General features: G+C 40.5%; 1 protein-coding gene across 6 annotated transcripts in view; it reads left to right on the top strand.

Annotated features, from left to right (window-relative positions):
- Window positions 1-22,472, top strand: part of VTI1A (vesicle transport through interaction with t-SNAREs 1A) — a 354,061-nt gene that overhangs the window by 238,503 nt on the left and 93,086 nt on the right. Inside the window, exon 8 of one of the 6 annotated variants that reach the window (XM_070483237.1) lies at window positions 5,867-8,240. The exons of 4 other annotated variants lie outside the window; for them this stretch is intronic. In XM_070483237.1, the coding sequence (XP_070339338.1) occupies window positions 5,867-5,870 (4 nt within the window). In that variant the 3' untranslated portion in view covers window positions 5,871-8,240. Of the gene's footprint in view, window positions 1-5,866; window positions 8,241-22,472 lie in introns of those variants that run through there. One more of the 6 variants, XM_044750757.2, reaches the window with a different exon arrangement.

Here is a 22,472-nt window from a genome sequence, read left to right as displayed (position 1 = left end):
CCTGTTTTAGATGGTGGAGGGCTCTTAGTAAATCTTACCTTCTTGGGTCTCTCTATCAATATTCTGCTGTGATGACTAAATTGAAGGGAAACAGTCTCTAAATTAAGTAGGAGAGAGGCAAAGCTATTGCCTGCACATATATTGGTCCTCATGAAAGGATTTGGGTTGGAAGCCTTTTTCGTGCAGTCCCTCTCGAGCCTCTCCCACCGTACCGCGTATGGCCTTTCCCACTCTGACCCAGAACTGCTCACAACAGATGCGCAGTAAAGAAACCTGGACTTTTGCTCACAGTCCACTACTTGTCCATCTTTCATGGACAATAGCCTAACCTCACCGCTACCTGTCATGCCACATGAAAGCCCAAACCTGCTCTGCCACCCCAGAAACAGGCAGCGGCCAGACGTTGCTGTAAAGGGGGAGCTTTCTTCACTAGCACAGGCACTGTTTGTCCTGTTGCTTCACTTGCTTACTGGAGGCTTCAGAATATTTCATCTTTTTATAGTTTCCATAGTTTTTTAATACCAAAAAAAGGTGAGTTTGTTGAACTATTCATAATAAAAAAACATTTTAAAATAATTTCATACTGATTGTGGAATATCTTGAAACTTCAGAAAGATATCGAGAACAAAATAAAACTCCCTTGTAAGCCTCATCACCCACTGAACCATTGTTAACACTTCTGTATGCATTCTCCCCACCTGTTTTCTATGCATATTTTACCTACAAACTATTGAATATTTCATTGGCATTTTGAGTTTTAGAAACCTGTCTATGATTTACTGTTAGTATGAACAAAATTTTTAAAGTTATTGTCCTAATTTGGTAGATGATGTATTTTAACATAAAGAATATAGCATCTGCCAGAATTATTTATTTGAGTTTTGCTTATAAATTATAAAATCTGTTTGGTTCACGTAATTGCCTTTTAGTTTTTTTTCTACCGTCAGCTGTAAAGCATCAAACCAAAATTAGCAGCTGCAGTCCTGGTTGCACTTTATTAAGTATATAGTCAACTTTTTCACCCCTGTTTCCGGCGAAGTTTATTTAGGTAAAAGGTTGATAACATTCTTCACAGCGAAGAAAAGAGTTTTTTTCTTTCTTTTCTGTTAGACAGTTGTATCCTGATAACATTGAAGAAGTTAAACATGAAGAGTCATTGCTTCTTTCTCATGTAAACAGACCCATCCTTCCACTCTGTTAGCCAGGTTTATAAAGTATGTGATCTCACATGCAAGAGAATGAGTCGGTAGTGTGTGCAGGGTATCTGTATTACGATGGGTTTGTTGAAATGCAGAATGATCCAGAAACATTTGTATTTTGACAAAGACTGGGCCTCTCCCGTGCACTGATGTGCAGTGTTCATAGTTTATACATGGGCATATTTAGATAACTGGAGTGACAGCTCTGGGTAAACAAGTTACATTGATTACGAGAGCAAATGTAAGTTTGGGAATATTTTTGTTTTTCAAGGCTCTGTGCATTCCTTACATAGAGGACTGTTTTCCTAAAAGTGGGAAAAGTGGAAACACTCATCTCTGATGTTTTATGCCGTGCCAGCTATGTTCTCAACAAGATTCTTTGTTTTAGTTATTCTTCTTATTAGAGGTATTTCTCAAGGGATATGTTCTGCATACTAATTAAAGCATTACACAGTACTTTTGACAGAAAAGAGTCACTGAATATTCCAGGTGAGAATTTTAAAAAATGTTGCATGACCTGGCATATTTCAAATATTTCTGCCATTCAGCAATCTAGTTTTTGGTGGCCAAATACACCAATAAATGCTACCCATCGTATTTATACAAAAATCATGCTGTACGTATATCCATTTTGTAGTCTTTCCCACTTAGCAGTTTGCTATAAACATTTCCCCTTGACATTAAGTACTTTCTAAAAGGATGTTTCCTACACAGTTTCTCTCATGGGAATGCAAAGAACAATCCTTAGTTTACAGGTAGAAATCCACAGCTAGCAAGTTTGTGCTGTTCGCGTGGTTGCCAGTGGCTTTCCAAACCATGGGCTTGCTCTCCCCCAAATTTCTGTAGTGAGTTTTCTTGGGGATTAGCCTGGGGGGGCGGTGATGAGAGGGGCCTCTGTGCTCGCCTCCATCATGTTCCTTATTAGACCACCTTCTCTCCAGCATAGTTTCTCCTTTACCTCGCTCATCTTCCTCCTTTTAAATTCCTGCTCATTCTCTGCCTTCACTTCCTTTTAGTCACCATTTCTTCCCAGTGATTGATTCCCTTTGGAGGGAGGGAGGGCTCCTCTTTCGTCAGTGTCTGGTTGCTTTGCTGACAAAACCTCAGGAGAGGGACAAAAAGTTGGAGCCCTATATTTTTGTAGGTAAAAAGTTTATGGAGGCAGATTTTTGCCCTGGTTCCCAGTGCCCCTAATAGTGTGTGTTGTCAGACAGAACTGTCCCCTCGGTCCCTTGAGCAGGCCTCTGTTGGACCTCTGAGTCCTTCCCAGCCACCCTGCCCTCTCTTCACCTGCTTGCAGCCAGATCTGACTCCTCCCTACTCCCCAGACCTGCCTGGAGCTCTTACCTTGCTCATGCTGTTCCTCCTGCCTGGACATTAACTGTCCATCTCCCCCATCAATATCCGACCCATCTTTCAGTGTCGTGTCTCCATGCTACATCATCAAGGAAAAGAGATCACATTTTCTGGATCCCTCCAACAAGAGGGGCTCCACGTTGCTTTGATTGTACTGCTCCCATTGATGTATCTAGTATGTCTCTATTTTATTTATGTCGGTATCTGTCTCATTCACCCTACTACATAGCAGCTCCTTGAGAGCAAGGAATATATCTCTCATTTTTGACTCTCAAAAGCACTGGACACAGTTGCCTGCACAGAGAATGTGCTTGGTAATCACTGGCTCTTGAGAGTTTTTAAACCTCTCATTTGAAACCATTGATTCTCCGCCCAGTTAATGTCTTTAAATTTTCTTTATTTGGCGATATTATGGAGTAAGTTTGGAAACCATAGATGATTTCTATAAAAGCACAGAATGATGTGTCTTGGTTATGTCTTTAAGCAATGCCCAAGGAGAGGCCAATTCCAAGTTGAGAATTTACTCTGGGTTCATACTGTTGCCTGTTGATTTTTTTCCAGACAAGTACCAGAGCTTACCTTGGAGAGTCTTGAGCCTTATGCTTTAGCTCTGATTACCACAGTCTTCCTCAGCTTTGTTAGTCAGTCTGCATTGTTGTTCTTTTGTGTGTGTGTGAGCATGGGGACCTTGACTTTTGGGATAATATGACATTGAGAATCAAATTCTGCCTCAAAAGAACTTTTCTTCCACAATTTTCTGCATTTCTGAGCAGGTTACAAAATGTCACAATTCAGTAGGGCCAATTATTAGATTTTCATTTAATGGGCAGTTTTAATGTTCTCAGAGAATCTGAATAGTAATAGCATTTTAAACTACTGCATTCCATTTAATGACTCACAACCAGTTCCTCTCTCTTTGAGCGCACCTAGTTATATTTTTGGGTATCATTTAAATTCAGGCTCCCAATCTGTAGGAAAATCAATGAGTTAATGAATAACCTCATTCTTAAAGCTTTTCAAATATTTTATCCTAATTATAAGGCATATCTAGTGACATTAATTTGATGAAATCCCAAATCATCAGGTTGTGCAGAATAGCCCTTACCAGGGAGTAATTTAGAGCATTTTCATTTTAACAAATGTACTGTTTTTTTAGGACCAGATCATGGCTTTGCTTACTGTGAGAAAAACTTTCTACTGTTAAGGTTTGGGGTCCATGTCAGTGGAGGTCAAACTTCATGCTTTTTTTTTCATAGTCATATTTGTTTACTATGTTTTATTTAGCCTGTTAAATGGAAAGCATTCCTACTACTAATAGTAATCACCCCTGACATTTGTATAGCAAATTCTTTTTGGTAAATCACTCCCACATGCACTGTCCCCAGGCTTGGTGAGCCTCACGGTTGCTCCCCAGCCATACAGTGAGTAAATGGCAAAGCCAGCACTGAAACCAGAGCTGGCCAAGTCCAAGAGCAGTGACCTTTGACACACAAATGGTGTGTGTTCACATAAACCACCTCGAATCCTGTGGGGAGCAAGATGGAGAATAAGCCAACAAAGTGATGACTGTTTGAGTCATTTATTTTCTACCCTGTCATCCACAGCTCATAGGTGGTCCTCTGGGACAACAACAGAAAATGAATTCTCCAAACGGATCGAGGCTACAGTTTGAGAGAGACCCACAAAGCAGGCATCATCTCAGTCCTTCCTACAGTCCAATTGCCTCTGTGTGGTCTCTCTTTCAATCCGTGTCTCTGTTTATCCTGATCAGTTCTCTCTCTACTCTCCAGCTGAAGATCCCTAACACACAATCTCAGGGAGGTGGAAATCACTTACAAGCATTGCTCGATCAATCCTCATGGCTGCCCAGTAAGATAAGTCCAGTAGAGATCTCAAGCCCCTAGCTACTCCTTCAATATTTGAATGAGTGACCAAATTACTAATCTAACCTGGATCTCCTGGTTCCCAGTCTGCTTTTCTGTTCATGACCTACACATTGCTCTACCTACTTCCAATACATCTTGCCTGAGGGTCTGCATTCTTCTCTCACCCTCCCTCACCAGCCAGAAAGTTGTAGGTGTCGCATTATATTGGGCTGGCCATTCAGTAACCTAAGATTTATTCTTGCATATCTCCTTTTATTAGACTAGGACAGAAGCAAGTTGGAGCCCTCACATGTACTTTTGGCAAAAGCTCATGACTGTGGATTACAAAAATCAAAGTCTTCCTGGAAATGCTCATCTTCTTACTAATTCCTCTGCTAGACCCACAGTAGGGCTCAGTAACTATATGTGGACTAAATGATATAATCCAGCTACATGATATAAATTGTTATATCACACACACCTATACATATATAAATGATATAAATCCAACTAAATGTATAATCCTAGGAGAAAAAAGAAAAAAAATAAACGTATGGAGAAGAGGGTTAGGCGTTTCCCTTCCTAAAGAAGCAGTGTTCAGTGCAACACGTGGCCTATTAAGGAAAATCTGGCATCAGGACAGACTTGCCCACCCCAGTTTTCCACTTGCATTTCACTTCCACAGCTCCCTCCCCCAAACGGGAACTGATTTGCTTCTGTTGCTAATGGAGACTGGGGCAGGTTCAAGGGATTTTGATTACATAGCATCTCATGGTGCTCTATGCAGATTTAATGGATTCAGACCATCAGGATGCTCTCTCCTCTTGTTGTTTTTAAATTTGGGGTGACAGATGTTGAGTACCGTTAAAATCCAATGGAGCAAAACCTGCAGCTAACTTGAGGAGGCCTCTAAAACCAGCCCCAGATGCGAGGGACACATTCCACTGGCCTCCTGTCTCCTGTTCCTGATGGAGGACGCCTGTCCTAGCTCTAGGGAGCCCCTTTCCGTGTTTCCATGTCTACCTAAGACTGCCTGGAATGGCCCCACTGCCCATCCCATTCTGAACCTCTTAGATTGGAGACTGGGCCCATGGTCCATGTGGATGACCCCGCCCTCCCTAGTTCCTGTCTCTCTCCGACCGCTGTGCTGCCCTCTCCAGCCCAACAGAGTACTAATATTCACTTACAAAACTATAGTTTTTACTATTAGTTATTGCTTAAGCCTCTTAGGAATCTAGAACCCAGGGCTCTCCTTCTCAGTTTCAGAACTGAAGAACCTTGCATATGATTTCTTCATCATCACCGCTGTGATTGGTGTTGTCATTTTAATTGCCACTTATTTTAAGAGCACTTAAATGCTAAGTGCTATATAAGCATTCTCTCATTTCTTTTCATTTAACCCTCAGAGCAAACCTATAAGGGAGATATTATTGTTTTCTTTTACAGATGAGGAAACTGAGGCTTAGAAAGTTCAGTAAGTTGCTCAAAGTCACACAGCTCTCCAGTCTCAGCCAGGACTGCAGCTCCTCGCATCCATCAGCCTTAGGAGCTCAGCTCTCCTTGTCTGAAACCTGATGCCATCTGGGTTCTCATCCTGCAGTAACCTCCAGAAACATAAGTAACTGTATGTGGTCAAAGTGAAACGTCTGTTTTAAAATCAGACAATGCTTCTGTTAATAGGTTTCATTTAGATTATCAATGATGTTTTCAGTCAATATCTTAAGAATCAGATTTTTAAGAAATTTTTAAGGTGTGCACTTACCAGCTCCTCTCACCTCAAATGGGGGGGAAAATGCTGCAGTGGTCCTGAACAGTCCGTGTAGATGTGCCAAGGTTGGCATATGAAACACTTTCCTTATGGCACATCAAGATTGCTGCCCAGACCAGAGGCAAAATGGCAGAAGAGGTCTTTGGTGCTCTTCATGTCTTTTGGCGTCCAGCCGTTGCCTTCCATTCTTCCTCTCCCCAGCACTTTTGGTCACTTTCTGGCATTCTACATCTCCCCACTGTAACCCCATCCAGGCCAGCCTATCCCAGAAGTGCAATCCCCAGTGAAAACTCTTAGCCCAGGAGAGACAGCAATCTCCAGGCAAAGCAGTCTGAGGACGGTAAATCACACTAAGACTTAATCTTGGGTCATAGCTGAGTTTTATAAAAAGAGTGGAAATGAAAACAGATAATATTATGAACTCTCTGGACCTTTACCTTTGCTTAGAACAGTCCCCTGTTTTCCATGCCGTTGGATCTCTGCTTAAATACCCACCTCACCTCCGTGTCTTTCCCCTGTTTCGTTTTCTTCATAGCATGTATCACTCCCTCGTTGTTAGTGCCGTGGAGTCTATTCTGTCCCCAAATCAGACCACTGCTATTTGTAGGGTTTTCATTCATAATTTTTTTGGAAGTCAGCGGCCACGTCCTTCCTAGTCTGTCTAGTCTGAAAGCTCCACTGAAACCTGTCCACCATGGGTGACCCTGCTGGTATTTGAAATACCAGTGGCATAGCTTTTAGCATTACAACAACACACAGCCGCCACAGTATGACAACCCACAGACAGGTGGTATGATTCCCTAACCAGCAAACGAACCTGGGCCACAACAATGAGAGCACGGAATCGTAACCGCTAGGCCACCGGCGCTGGCTCTGTCACTCCCTGGAATTGTATTATATACGTGTTGGTTTATTATCATCTCCCTCAGTAGAATGTAAGCTCCATGAAGGCAGGAACTTGATTTGCTTGCTGCTATAAACCCAGCATCTGCAGGAGGGCCAGGAGCAAGCCCTTGCCGCGCCTCTTCTGAGCAGGGCAGCTTCTGCTTCAACCCAGTTTTTTCCCAAAAGAACAAATTTAAGTTGCCATCAAACCCATGGTCTTACTCCTATTGTTGCTTGAGATGAGGTGAATTTTTTTCTTTAAAAGGCCAGTTTCACGTTGAGATAATGAAAACAGCTAAGTAAATACTAGCTCAGGTGGTGTTCAGGTGCGGTAAAGTCAGGAAAATGGTATCTGAGTGTCTGGAAAACACTGTGAGATCAAAAAACACTGATCTAACAAAATCTACGGTATATTTTTGGATAACCTTCATGTGAGTAAAAAATCGTAGTGGTCTATGTAATTCATCTTGAAGTAATTATGAGCCAACCTTTTCAATCTCACATCATGTTCACTCTGTTCATGGTCCTCTATTAATATTATCTTTGGCTTTGGAAGTTATAAGTAATGTGCACAAAATTAAAAGTAAAACTTATCTACATTTGAGTCCAAATATTTCCTCTTTTAGGGTGTACCCGTAACTTTGAAGTCTGCATTAAACCACAGGCTTATGTTCTCTTATAATTATTTTTTTTTAATATTTGGATCCAATGATACCTGGTAATTTGGCATGTAATGATGGGGTAGGCTCAAGAATATTCAAGAGCAAATTGTACCATATTATTACGTTTTCCCTAATCTTACCAAAATGAAAAACCACAAAGTACTGAATTTTAATATCTCCTGAATCTTCCAGCAAAAAGAAGGAAGATAGCACTAATGACTAATTTAAACACTATAAAAGGGGGCAGGGATAATCCCAAATAAGCCAAATTAGCCTACCTATTATTATGATTGTTTTTAAGATCACAGAGTTTTATGGGGGAAAAAATGCGGTTTCGTGGTACCAGGTTTGAGGGATCTTCTTTGTTAAAATCTTTGTAAATGAAATTCTAGAGACTAATTTCTTTTAGAAGCATCTTAATTGGAGGGATAAGACAGGTAAATGAACGGGTGGACAATAAATAGTGTAGGTAGAACCCTCTTGTTAATAAAATATTGTTTTCTACATATCAAAAAAAAAAAGACACCTTATGCTCTCCATCTAGACCTGCAGTCAGTGAGCTTGTGTACTTCCTTTTCCCCGCCAGATATTTGTTCCTGGCTGGAAGACATTTTATGATATTTATTTGATGACACACACCTGCTGGGTAGATGAAAAGCAAGTGCTCCTGAGGATGACCCACTTCAAGGGCACAGTAAGCTTCTGAGGACTTTGGCAGGTTGTCCTTAAATCATTTGAGTGCATCTTGATAACACCTGTTGAACATATCTAAGACTAGTGCGTTTGCAGGCTCGTTGGAGGCAGAGTTGCTAACCCCAGGGAAGAGATTTCAGAATCAGTAATGACTTTGTAAGTGCACTGAGACAGGGAAGACACACTGCTTTACCAAACCTACCCTGAGTGTATGAAGTGCTGTTCTCAACACTCGGGATGGGAATCGGCCCAGGAACCCGCCACCATGGAGTGGACCGTCTAGAAAGAGGATCTAATAGGCATACCTGTAAGTATGGTCCCAGGTAAAGAGAGAGGCCAAGGTGAAGGTAGGGAGGATGAGGGCTAAGGTAAGGGAAAGAGCCGTGAAAGAAATTCTGATGCCATGTTCCCCTGGGAGTTTACAGGACACAGAGAGATTTCCGGCTGAGATCAGGCAAGAGCACGGAATGTTGGAAATGCGTGGAGACACTGTCACCAGATTCATCTTTTGAAGCCAGCTTGTCTTTATGTGTTTATTTCCACAGACTTTTCTTGAGTACCAGCTATTATGACAAGGCAGGCCTTAGGCAGTAAAGACACAGTTATAATTTATATCGATCTCTCAACATGCACAGTCTAGTGAGAAAACAAACCTAAACAAGAATTTTATTATAAATTTAAATCCAGCTATAGACACACACAAGGAGTTCTTAGCCCTATTGAGCTTGCCTGGCCTGAGTTTTGACGAGTAAGTATGAGTTAGCTGAAGAAAAGAAAACGGGGACCTAGAGGCATTAAAATAGCATGTTGTGCTCAGGAACTACAAACTGTTCAGTTTTACTCCAGCAAAACAGGCAAGGCAGGAACCAGTGGTTGTACCAGTGGGTACCTTAGAGGGGCTGTAGCTTCCTCACCCATCTCATGCTCTGCTCACCACCGCTGCCAGAGCCACTTCAAGCAAACAGGTAGTCGGAGTAGGAGGACCACGCGTGCTGCATAAATGCAGCTTCAGACCAGTTCCCTTGCACCCCTTGCTGCCTGAAGCTCCTCTGAAAGGAAAATCTAGAGATTCCACTGAGGGTTCATTGACCCACTGCTGAGGAGTTATAAGCTCTGAATTAGGACTGATTTGGGGCATTACTTGGTGGTTTACAAGGAGCCTTTCTCCATTACTTTTATCCGCATGCCTAGAGATCATGATTTGAAAGATTTGACTCCAAATGTATTATTTATGATATGAGTCTCCATTCGGGTTTCCTTTCCTGGTCTTCCCGTTATCTATTGATGTGTAACTAATCTCCCCAAAATGTAGTAGCTTAGAACAACAATCATTATCTCACAATTTCTCTGGGTCAGGAATTGAGGAGCAGCGTGGCTGGGTGTTCTGACTTGAGGTCTCTTGTGAGGTTGCTTTCAGACAGAGCCTGAAGCTAAAACAGTTGAGGAGAGATAGGAGTAGTTAGGAACTGGCTGGGCATCTCTCCCTTTGTCTCTTCATTAGTCTCAAGGCCTTTCCATGTAGTCTTTCTGCATGAGCTAGTATGGGCTTCCTTACAGCATGGCGGCCTCAGGCTTGGCAGCTCAGAGATAATTTCCAAGAGCGTGAGTGGCAGAAATTGCGTGGCCTTTTCTAACCCAGCCTAGCAAGTCACACAGTGTCACTTCTGCTGCATTCTATTCATCAAGACAGTCACAAGGGCCCACCAAGTTTCAAAGTGATAGGGCATAGACTCCCTCTCTTGATGCAGGGGCAAAACAGGTTGTGAAAAACCAGTGGGATGGGAAATATTGTTGTGACCAATTTGGGAAAAAACAATGTGCCACAAACCCTTGAAGAATATTTCCCACTTTTCACGTAATCTTTTAAATTACCTAAATATTAATTCACTCGTTATGGTGTTGCCCACAACCTTTCTTACTCCTTTCCCACGCTAAAATCCAGATGCACTCACACAAACTAAAAAAATTCCATTTCCTAAATGAGAGTCAGTCACCCTAGTGTGTAGTGTTCCCCTCAAGATGGTAACACTTTATAAGTATGTATCCTGTTGCCCCATCTTCAAGGAAGATATACTTCGATCAGGCATTGTTGAAGCCAAATATTGCTGAGATCTTTCACTGAGCAGCCCCTTTTTTATCTAACCACAGCAGACTAGAGCCTCAGGAATGAGTGATTTCAGATCTCTCCTTTTTTTGCCATGCACTTGGTAGATTGATGGTGCTCTCATAACAAGTTTGGTCAGTGGCATTTTGTGGGGTACTGTATGTTTCAGGGAGTGAAAAAAAAAAAGGAAAAGAAAGGCCCAGACTTTGGACTCAAGGAACTTTAAAAACTGAAGGGTTAGCATGTTCTTAGTAAAAAAATCTTCTGATGGAAAATTAAACTATTGATGTAAATTTTATATTTTTAAATAAGTACTATTGCAAGCGCGCTATCTTTAATGAGGCTTCTAATTCCAGTTTTTATACATACACAGTGAACAGAAGTTGAGTTCTTCAAATATTTTCTGTTAGAAATATATGAAACATAAGCACTGGTTTGGAGAGTTTTTTCACCTTGGATAACCTAGAAAAGAATATAGCTCTATTTTAAAATCCCTTCCAGTTCGAGAGTTATCCAAGCAAATAGTGTTGACCAAGGTGTTGAATGCACCGCTAATAATAATGCTACTCTTTCATAAAGCTAAGTAATCAGGAATAATGCTGAAAATAAGAAGACAGTCATTTATTTACTCTATTGGCATTGTTAGTACTAATAATGCATTTCAACACAGTGGAACTGCTAGATAATGCTTTTGTGACTTTTATGCAGGTTATTGTTATTTAAATGAACAGTCAACTGTGCTGTAATGAAGAAATGCATGCTTTTCCCAACTCAGTTATCAACCAGGATTCTAGGAAAATGAGAATTTGTGTCTGCCTTCATTCACACAGCAAACTGGAGGTCACTGTTTTCAATATGAACCTTTTTTTAGCTTTACAACAGTGAATAATTAGAAGCTGCTGCTTCTGAAATTACCTGTATTCACTGTAGAGAAGGAAAGACTTTTATCTTCCGCGATGAAATACATTTTCTCGTTCAAACTTTGTCATTCTTTTTTTAAATGGCATTTTACACCGCTGAGTCAATCCTAGGTGGTAAAATAAAAGAAATATATTTTGTGTGCCGCAATAGCCTTGTTTACTCAATTTTTGCTTTCTTAAATTTCAGCTCCTCCTTGAAAAATGATCTAAATGTAAAAATGGGTTTAAGGCAGTTAAACGTATAAAGCAATTATCCACATAAAATACTATTATACAAACACACATGTTCTTTGCACTTTGATTTACATTGAATTGATCCTTGATCCTTACAATTTAATGATTATGTGCTTCTATTGAGTTTTTTAACAGCTTTATTGAGATATAATTTACATATCATACAATTCAGCTATTTAAAGTATACAATTCAGTGGTTTTAGTATATTCAGTAAGTCGCGCAAGCATCACCAAAATCAATTTTGGAACATTTTCATCACCCCAAAAAGAAATCTGGTACCCATTAGCAATCACTCTCCATCTCCCACCAGCACCTGACAACCACTAATCTACTTTCTGTCTCTATGGATTTGCCTATTCTGTACATTTTGTATAAATGAAGTCATACAATATGTGCTCTTTGTGTCTGGCTTCTTTCACTTAGCATAAGGTTTTCAAAGTTCATCCATGTTTCAGCATGTAGCGGTATCTTTTTATTGCTGACTAATATTCCATTGTATGGATATACCAATTTTATTTATCTCTTTATCAATTGATGGATATTTAGGTTGTTTCTGCTTTTTGGCTGTTATGAGTAATGCTACTATGAACATTCACATACAAGTTTTTGTGTGAACATATGTTTTCATTTCTCCTGGCTGTATATCTAGGAGTAGAATTGCTGGGTCATATGGCAACTCTGTGTTTAACTTCTGAAGAACTGCCAAACTGTTTTTTAAAGTAACTGGACTGTTTTATATTCCCACCAGCAATGTGTAAGCGTTCCAATTTCTTCACATCCTCGCCAACACTTGTTATTGTCTGCCTTTTTAATTATAGTTATCCCAGTGGATGTGAGGAACTGTCTCATTGTGGTTTTGATTTGCATTTCCCTCATGGCTAAGATGTTGAGCATCTTTTTATGTGCTTACTGGCCATTTGTGTTTCCTCTTTCAAGAACTGTCTGTTTCTACTGAGTTTTTAAAAATTCTGTTACCTCATCTAGGGAATGTGGCTAGCAGAACTAAGTTAGGAACAAATATCTTCCTAAAGGGAGTAATTTTCAAACAAATTTACAAACTGTTTTTACAATGGTAGTATTTTTGGATTATGGAATAATTGAATTTCTCTTGGGAATCAATTTACTTTTGAAACTTATTTTTATTTTGATTAGCAGGATGGATATTGGTCATAGCTAGAAAAGGGCTTAAAGATCAGCTTGTCCAATTAACTCATTTTATAAGTTAGGAAACCAGGGGTCTAAAAGGTAAAATATGTGGGTCACACAGAGAATTAGTGACAGAGTCGGAAGTCTGTCCAGGTGGAATCCGGGTAACTGAGTGTCTCTATTTACTTTGAAGAGAATATAATGCACTTTTCAAATGGGTTCTCACTGATTAAGAAAAAGGTAGTAATGAAATGCTCTGAAATTAGAATCAACAACATTTATTGTTGGGTACTTAACCCATATTATTTTATTTTATCCTCATAGTAACATATGGAAGATTGATATTATTATTCTCTCCTTTTACATGTGGAGAAGCAGGTTTGCTAACATTCCATGGTGCCTACCTAGTAAATGGCAGATTCTAACCCACACCTTCTGATTCCAAGTCCATAGTCCTCTTTGCTGCTTCTGGTCCATCAAACTACTAAGAAACAGCATCAGTACATTGTTAAGATTTTTATTTCTAATTCACTTAATCACTGATGCAAGTAACCGATACATGGCATCATGGAGCACTCATTTACCATCATTAATACAATTATTTAGCGACATTAATATACCTAACTTCAGAAACACAATACATGTTTCAATTGACAGAAGAATTGTTCAAGTATAGAAATATAGACCCTTAAATATAATACTACTAATATAATAACATTTGTAGAGTATTTTTCAGTTATAAAGCATTTGGCTTACATTTTTAATTTGATATTTACAATTATGCAAGACAAGTTTTTCATTGTCTTTATTTTTACGTATTTTTCATACTCATGATGACTCTAAGGCCTTAAAGGGCTTTCGTTGCTACATTCATCAAGTCTCAGGCAGAGTTAGAGCTCAAATCCAAGTCTCTTGGCTCCTATATGGTCCTGCGTTCCCTCCAGCGTCCCATGCTCCGCCTTAATGATGTGCTGAAGGACACTCATTTGAAAGAAGAGGAGACTTTATACCATTATTCCAGACAACAACAGAGCTGTGAACAAATAGAAGTTATAGGGAGGCAATTTTGAGCCCATATAAAGAAGACTTGATCAGCCCAACAATGAAATGTGTTGTCTTGTGAAGGATGAGATCTCTTGTCATTGAACTGTTCAAGCCAGGGCTGAATGGCCATCTGGGAGGACCCTCTTGGAGGGATTTCTGCATGGGGGTGGGGGGGTGTTTGTGTGTGTGTATGTTTGTGGTGCTCAGAGAAATTAAAGGCCCCTTCCAACTATGAGATTTTGGATCTTTGTTCTTAGTTAAGATTGTAAGCTGGCTTAAGGGGTCTTCTATATCCTTTTTGAAGAAACATACTTGGCTCTGATAAACTCTCATCCTGCACAGTTAAAGCTGCAAGCTTTTCTGTTTAAAACCAAGTAGCCGAATTTATCAACCTGAATTACTGGTTTCCAAATGGTCAGAATAGCAGTTCCCATCTACGTTTATGGAAACTCTGCACAACAAGGGGTTCCACGTTCAAATAACTTTGAATATGAGCCTTATGTACGCCATTGTCCTTTGGGACTATCCAAGAGGGAGAGAAAGTATGCAGCAACTTCAAATTTATTTTTTATTTTTGCAAAGTACTTCAGAAGCACGTTTATCGGTCTCACCCTGTGGTTCTCAGCGCTGGTTGCACATAAGAATCACCTGGCGAGCTTTGTAAACATACAGGTGACCAGGCCCCACCCCAGACCAAATGAATCAGAATCTCTAGGGGTGGATTTCCAGCATCAGTGTTTTTTAACAGCTCTCCAGGTGATTCTTATAGGAAACCAGGGCTAAGAAGAACTAATCTAGTGTGAGCACGAGTTAAGGCAAAATCTGGACACTTGCTCTTGTAATTCAGGTTGCCATTTAGAGTTCAGATTATGAATTCAAAGCGAATGCTCATGAGTATGATGAGAGGCAGTGTCTCACAGTGGTTCACAGTGTTGCTCTTGGCCAGACCACTTGGCTTTGTCCGCTTACTAGTCTTGTCACTTTTGGCAAGTTTATTTCATCACTCTGTGCCTCAGGTTCTTAATTTGTAACTGGAAATAATAATAGTACTTATAAGATAAAAGCTGGGGTAAAGACCCAAAAGAAAATAAAGACTCTACCTATTGTGATATTACAGTTACCACTGTCATCATCGTTGTTTTGTTGTTGTTAAGAGTAGCAGTAGTTCTATTAGGGAGAACTGCTAAGCGCCTATTGAGAAAGTGGTCCTCTCTGTACAGGGCTGCAAAGAGGACCTGACCTTACTTGAAAACTAAGGACTCTTTGCAACAACATTAGCAGCGTGCTTCCTCAGATTCAGAACTTCCCAATGAAGTGGATGTTTTGCTTCAGGTTTTCTGCAAGAACCTAAGGCTTGAACTAGGTTCAAGCAGTTCCATCCAGCTCTTAATTCTGCATTAAGAAAAGGCCATAGGAGCTGGCCCGGTGACCAAGTGGTTAAGTTCGCACGCTCTGCTTGGGCAGCCCAGGGTTTCACCAGTTGGGATCCTGGGTGCGGACCTAGCACAGCTCATCAAGCCATGGTGAGGCGGCATCCCATATAGCAAAGTCAGATGACCTACAACTAGAATATACAACTATGTACTGGGGGGCTTTGGGGAGAAGAAGAAGGAAAAAGAAGAAGATTGGCAACAGATGTTAGCTCAGATGCCAACCTTTAAAAAAAAAGAAATGGCCATAGCTCTGCCACACAGGAGCCTGGACTGAGGGTTAATGCTGGGTTTCTGTTGGATAACTAGAAAAGGCGTGCACTGTGTATGGTGGGCTGACCTCCTGAATGCTCACAACAATCTCAATTTCAAATGGCCCACCCTGCTGAATGATCAGACCTGCAGTTCAGAAAGCGTGGTTGCTATTGAATAGGAAGCAGTGGCTCTGTATGCCAGTGTCCTGGGCTAATCATGCAAAAAGTAAACACAATCTGACTATGTGGGATAGCCTCAGAGAAAAATTAAAGAGCACAATTAGGCATAGTTTCTATTTAGTTTTCAGTTGATGAAGGAATGATTTGAGGTAGTTGTAGTCATTAAGAGTACAGTAGCAAGAGTCCTTGTCTCCCTGGGGTTTAGGACAAGTGTAGACATTACATGGATATTACTGGATCTTTCGCACAGTTTCCATCAAGACAGCCTCCAATTGCAATTGTGGAAATTGGTGGAATATTCCTAGGAGGAGCTCAAGGATTGTAAAGCTGAATGACATCTTTGTGTTGAGAACTTATATGAGAAACTGGTTTTTTTCCCTTTTCTCCTCCAAGCATTTTGTGGCTCAGCATTGCAGACACTGCATATCTTTGTATCCCACACAGTCCCCATGTTAATAGTTGTTTGCTAGTTGTGGTCATTTAATTGAAAAAAGCTGGCAGGGAGATATTACAGGTCCCAATAGGTCATTTTTGCATCAAGTGTGGTGTTATTACCTTTGACCAAACCCCTTCCAAATCCAAATTTATTACATTCTTTAAATGCATTAATAACATAAAAGCATAGACAGAGGGCTGAAGGAAAGATGTGTGTGGCCTTTAAATATGCCAATCGTCTACAGTTCTGAGAGTTGCTTGCCATGGCAAATTGCCAGTGATGCATTATAGAATTCCAGATGGCATGGTTCTGTTGGTACTTGTTTTGGATTTTCTCTGGAAATGAGGTTAAAGAGGATGCTAGACCATGGCGGGGATCCTCTTGCTCACCTCTCCCAGAGAAGATTCTGGAAGCGTCCATCCTCTCCCACCGATCAGAAAGCTGCCCCAACCTCTCTTGGGGATTGTGGACTCAGCACAACTGCCCTCTCCCCATGAGTTCCCATGCATCTCGTAACCCTATACTACAGAGACCAGTGACATTGAACTCCCTCATGTGACCTGTCCTTGCCCTCCTTCAGACCCTGGGGCTGGGGCTGGGGCAAGCGTGGACATGAATTGAAAGGATCAATAGATAGGGGTTGTGTTTTTCATCACCTTGCCTATTTTGCTTGATTTATTTTCTTGACATTGTCTTTTAAAAAAAAAAAAAAACTTTTATTACAGAAATTTACCTTATACAGAGAGAAAGAAAATAGTGTCGTTAACCCCCATGTCCACAACACTCAGCTTTAATAGTTACCAACAATTAGCCATTCTTGTTTTCTTTCCCTTCTCTTTTTCTTTTCTGTTTTGCTAGAGTATTTTAAAGTAAATCCCAGTTAACTTATTTTACCTGTAATTATTTCGGTATGTATCTCTAGTACCTATAGCATAGCTTTTTAAAAAACCTAACCACAATACCTTTATCACTCCTAACAAACGTAACAGTAATTGTGTACCCTGTCCAGGTTCAATTTTCCCTGCTTCACAAATGCCCACAAATTGCTAGGCAGTTTAAATCAGGATCCCAACAAGGTGCACCAGTTGCATTTGGCTGATCCATCCTTAAGTGTCTTTTAACCTATTGCAGATTCTCCTCCTGTTTTTATTGTACTTATTTGCTGAAGAAACTAGATCACTGTCCTGTAAAAATTTCCACATTATATGTCTGGCTTATGGCATCTTCATTGTCCTGTTCAACATGTTTCTCTCTCCTCCATAATTCCTGTAAATTAGTCATTAGTGCTAAAGACTTAATGAGATTCAGGATCAATTGCATCACATCAGGAGGCACAGAACAACTTTTATGGATGTCAAGACTGATAGTGGGTTCAGGTATGGGCAGCCTGATTCATCCATTATGAAGTTCTCTATCTACCTGATAACTAACAGTTTTAGCAACCATTGATGATCGCTGCCTACATCCGTTAGGGATAACAAAATGGTGATTTTCAATTCTATCATTCTTTCTGCATTTATTAGCTATTATTCTGTATAAAAGAACTTGTCATTATCAACTATTTGGTTACTGTGAAATACAGTTCCTAAAAGAAAAGCAGCATAAATGCCTCTTTCCACTTATTATCAATTTTCAGAACATTGAATTGCACCAGCAACCTCCAAAAGTAACCCCTGAGGCTTGTTTATTTGTTGTTGAGTATCATTATTCACACTTGGGTTTTTATCTATTTCATATGGTCAGTCCATTTTAGTCATTCTTCTTTTTGATGCTGAAATATCCCATCTTTGATCCGTGAGAGCCCCTTCTAGTTGCCTCTTGTCGTCTTTTAACATAATCCCACTAGTCTTTTCTGGCAGGATAAGATACCCCAGGCTACTGGCCCAAACCTGGGATCAGCTGTTTCTACAGGAATGCTGGTTCCTTTCCATGGGAAATAGCATGTAAAGACCACAGTCTGGGTACTTGGGGTAGATTCCCTCTTAAAATGGTTATGTTTGTGTTGGAATGGTAGCCTCATCCTTCGGGGTTTCTCGTTATTCCTGCTCTCTGTGGGCATCTGGTTCCAGTTGGATACTCCCTCCTCCATGTAGACTTATAAGAGCCAGTGCTTACCTCTCCTCCAACCAGACCCTACCTCCTCTCTCAACCTTTCATCTATCTTTCTCTTCTAAGTTGGATGCCCTCACTCATCTCTGAGCTTCTAAGAGACCAATGTAGGGAACACTTCGGTAATGCTGAAGAATAGTGATACCCTTTTTTTCATGGACTAATTTCCTTTTCTACTTCTTGAAGAGATTTAACCTCCTCTTGCTATCTAAGCCTTTGGTAGACAAATTTAGTCTCTTTCTTAACCCAGAACAACAGTGCTTTGAAACACTATGGAAATGGTCAGCCCAGTTACCAGAGCTTCATAAAACCAGCAATCCCCTCAGGTATATGTGTTTTCCAGGCAACATACCCATTTGAACATCAGATGAAAACTGTGGACCTTCTCTCTAGAAACATGCACACACAATTTTTTAGACTATTTCATGGGCTTCAAGGACCTCAAACTATCTTGGAGTTTAATTTGTTTTCACAGACTAGGTCCTAATTTTCATTGGCTTGTTGGAGGCAGCAGGATTTGGAAGTGGGGTGGAAGTCTGGACAGGAAGGCACAAAACTGGAACCAGGGTGCTGGCTTTGAATTGCTCCACTGGACTTTATTCATTCTTTGGTCTAGAGCTATTCTTGGTGCCAGTCCATTAACTATTTGCCATTAGTCCATGACATCGTAAGTACAGAAATTGAGAGTAGGCATTTAAAAACATTTATAGCAATTTGACAATGCTATGACATCCAAGCACATGGTCAGTGGACTTGTCTCATTGACCAGGGCATCAGCCATTTTGGGTGCTGTTGAGTACACATGTGAGTTGCATGTGACGGGAGCTTCATGCTTCTCATGTGAATAGGACCCCTTATCAGCCCTCAACAGGTTGGAAATTAAACACCAAAGCAAAATTGGGTGCTTCATTGCAGATAGTCTGAGAAGCAACAGGAGTACAACCCCAAAAGCCTTCATTCAACCTGTCATTGTGTCACTTTAGCGTATCTTCCTCCATTGTCTACCTCTCTAAAGCTTACCTAGAACAAAGCACACTGTAGGCATTTGGTCAAAAAAGACAAAGCAGAGCAAAGCTACTCTCCAAAGAGAGAAGCCACATTCTTTCCCAATGATACCCTGCAAAAAAAATGAATTAATTAAAAAATTCTGATAATTCCTAAGAAGTTGAAGTTACATGAAAAAAGTGTGATAGGAAATAGATTATAAGCCATCGTTATTCACTGAATAGTCTCAGAACATGAATTAGCAGAGTAACATTAAGAGCTGGTCCTCACTACGGAAGCCGTGAGTCTCTCAGGATGGTGTGTGTTTCAGCGTACACACCGTGTGAATTAACACGCCATAGTAGCACGTGCAGTCCATTTTCAGGCCAGAAAAACTAGAGTGGTCTCAAGTATAATAATACTAACAGTGGGAAGGAAATAATTTATTTAATATTCATAATAAGATTTTATAAGTGAAAAGGAAAGAAGATCCAATAGTATATTCTATGTCCTGTTTTTCCTTCCTATCATTTCTTTCTACCTTCCCTGAGGATCCAGGATTAGTAAAATCCACTCTGAAGGAATCCAAAATCTGGTCTTTAAAAACTGGGCTGGTGAAAAGTCACCTTTAGCTCTCAAGACTCCTGGAAGCCCGAGGACCAACCTACCTAAGGAGGACCCTGTCCTCCCCCACTCCCACCACCCCGGTCCCAGTAAGGTCTGTTCCACACTCCCGGCATGCCCTGGTCCGCTCTGCAGCCACCCTGATGCTGCGCAGCGCATCTGTGACACAAATGGGCTGCTGAGGGGATGGTATGAGCTCAAAGTCACCACCTGTCTCAATTACCAGAGAAAGGGATTTTACCTCAGGACACCTCAGATTTTGTGCTGCAGTCCCTACTTGAAGAGACAAATGTCCTTCTTTCTTTTCTTTTTAATTGAATAGAATCAGAAATATTATCTGTTAATAGTAAGAGAAGAAGAAAAATTAAGAATGTCTCACACAGCTGATGAAATCAGCAGTTGACTGTATATGAGTATGTGTTGCAAGAGTGACTACTGGTTTATGTTTATCAACAACTATTAAGTGAACTAGAAATTTCTGGAAATAATTTTGCTTTTTAACATCCCTCCTGAATAACACAGGCTGTTTGCTCTATCGCACGAAAAGAAAGAAAGAAAAAAAAAATGTCCTAGTTACCATGCACTAGGGGGATAAAGGAGCTTGTCCACTGTACGTGGGCCCAGAAAATGCACCATTGCTGGAATCTGATATGACCTTTGTCTCCACAAATAAAAAGATTGATAACCCCAGGAGCCACTGCCACATTTTTTAAACACACACATCACAAAAGACTGAGCTCAATGACTATTTTCAAGTACAAACAAATTTTCTGAAATGAAAGAAAAAAAGTAGAATCACACTATATCTATGTAAAAAGGGGGAGAATTTAGAGTAAATGGAGGCTTCACTTACCCTCGTGTTCTCCAACAATATCCAATAACTGCTCCCTGCCCCAAAGCCCTGACTCCTGTGTGGGAGTTTTATGGTTATTGATAGTAACATGATTATGGTAACCATTTATTGAGTGCTTCTATGGACCTGGCATGGGCTAAGCACTTTATATTAGTAGATTTTTAAAAACCTTCACAATAGCCCTAAGAGATAAATGTTTTTATTATTCCATTTTGTAAGTAAGGAAACAAATTACTCAAATCTTGTCCCTCATAAGTGGCCAAGCTGGTCTGGGAACCAGGTCTGTCTAACTTCTCAGCTTTAACAACCATGCCAGCCCGTAGGGGATTTTTTGTTTGTTTGTTTGTTGTTTTTTCTTGAAAGTTTAAAAAGAGAGGCTCCTCTGCTCCTTGACAGAAGGCTTCCACACCACTTTTTATCCTAGAACTCAAATAAGCCATCAGAGGGAATGGAAACTGGCCGCAGCAGTATCACACAAAGGTAATAATTAATGAAAGAGGTGTCACTTAAAGAGGTCAGTGACACGAAGCGTATGTTTCTCTTGGATTAACTTTTCTAACACTCTTTAAATAATGTGTTGATATCAGCAGAGACCAAAAAGAATGCAAACAGACCTGAACAGTTTAAACCTCTGGGAAGAAAAATATGAGAATAAAGCTGTTCTCATAGCCTTAGACAACTACTTACACTTCTTTTTCTGTGATAACAATTGTGATAATTACCACTTATTGTGGGCCTTTTCTGTGCCAAGAGATGTGTTTATCTCTAATTATCAACAAGCCCAGAAGATAGGCATTGTTGTCTCAGTTTTACAATTGAAGAAACTAAGGCTCCATGAGGTAAAGAAGTTATATGTGTAGAGTCTTAAAAAGATTTTCTCTCCATGAAATTGAGCATATTCAAAACATACAGCAGAAGTAACGGAAAAACAGCATGGATTGATGAGCACTTCCAAGGGATCTATACAAAAATAGCCTCTAAGAAGTCACAGTGATGAAGGAACAGCACCTCCTGTGGAGTGGCACATTGTCATTGATGGGGACGTGCAGCAATTAAAATACAGTCAGGTCGGCTCTCCGTTTGAAAATTGGCTGATCGTGGGCTGGACACCCTTGGTGTAACCTATAAAATGCTCTTTACAAAGACTTAGAAAAGGGGACTTGTGTCTCCTGCTGGGCTGGAGACACTGGGCTGCAGTGATGCTGCCAAGGGTCATGTCCGGGAGTGATTCTGGAGAGTTCCTCCAACCTCTTTGTGAGTAGCAAACCTGATACTCCGCAGAGTGTACCAGGGCCAAGGGCTGGGCATACTGACCTCAAATCCAGGAGCCCCAACCTCAGGACCTCTCCCCAGCAGCCTCACCTGGGATGAGTTATTTAACTTCTCTAGACTTGGATCTCATTCACTATAAAAAGAGGGCATATTTCTTACCAAGATGGCATGAAAACAATGCTAACCATTTGTACAGATCACATTGAGCTCCTTGGAACACGTGAACTATCTAGGTTATTTTAAAGGTGGAAATGGGCGTGTTAGGGGAGAGAGATTACAGCCACCAGTAAACCATACGTTTCCTCCATTCTGTGACCCTCATTTCTCTCCATCCTTAAAGACTTTGCTAGAGCTTGAGTTTTCCATTTCTACTTGTGAGAATGTGTCTCTCGGAGTTTATTAATAATTCCTGCCCTCAGCACACCTTGTAAGGCAGAGAGAGGGTCCTGCCAA

The sequence above is a fragment of the Equus asinus genome, chromosome 2 (genome assembly GCF_041296235.1).
Source record: "Equus asinus isolate D_3611 breed Donkey chromosome 2, EquAss-T2T_v2, whole genome shotgun sequence".
Taxonomy (NCBI): Eukaryota; Metazoa; Chordata; class Mammalia; order Perissodactyla; family Equidae; genus Equus; species Equus asinus.
Note: the sequence above shows the minus strand (reverse complement) of the source record. Positions and strands in the feature narration are given on the sequence as shown.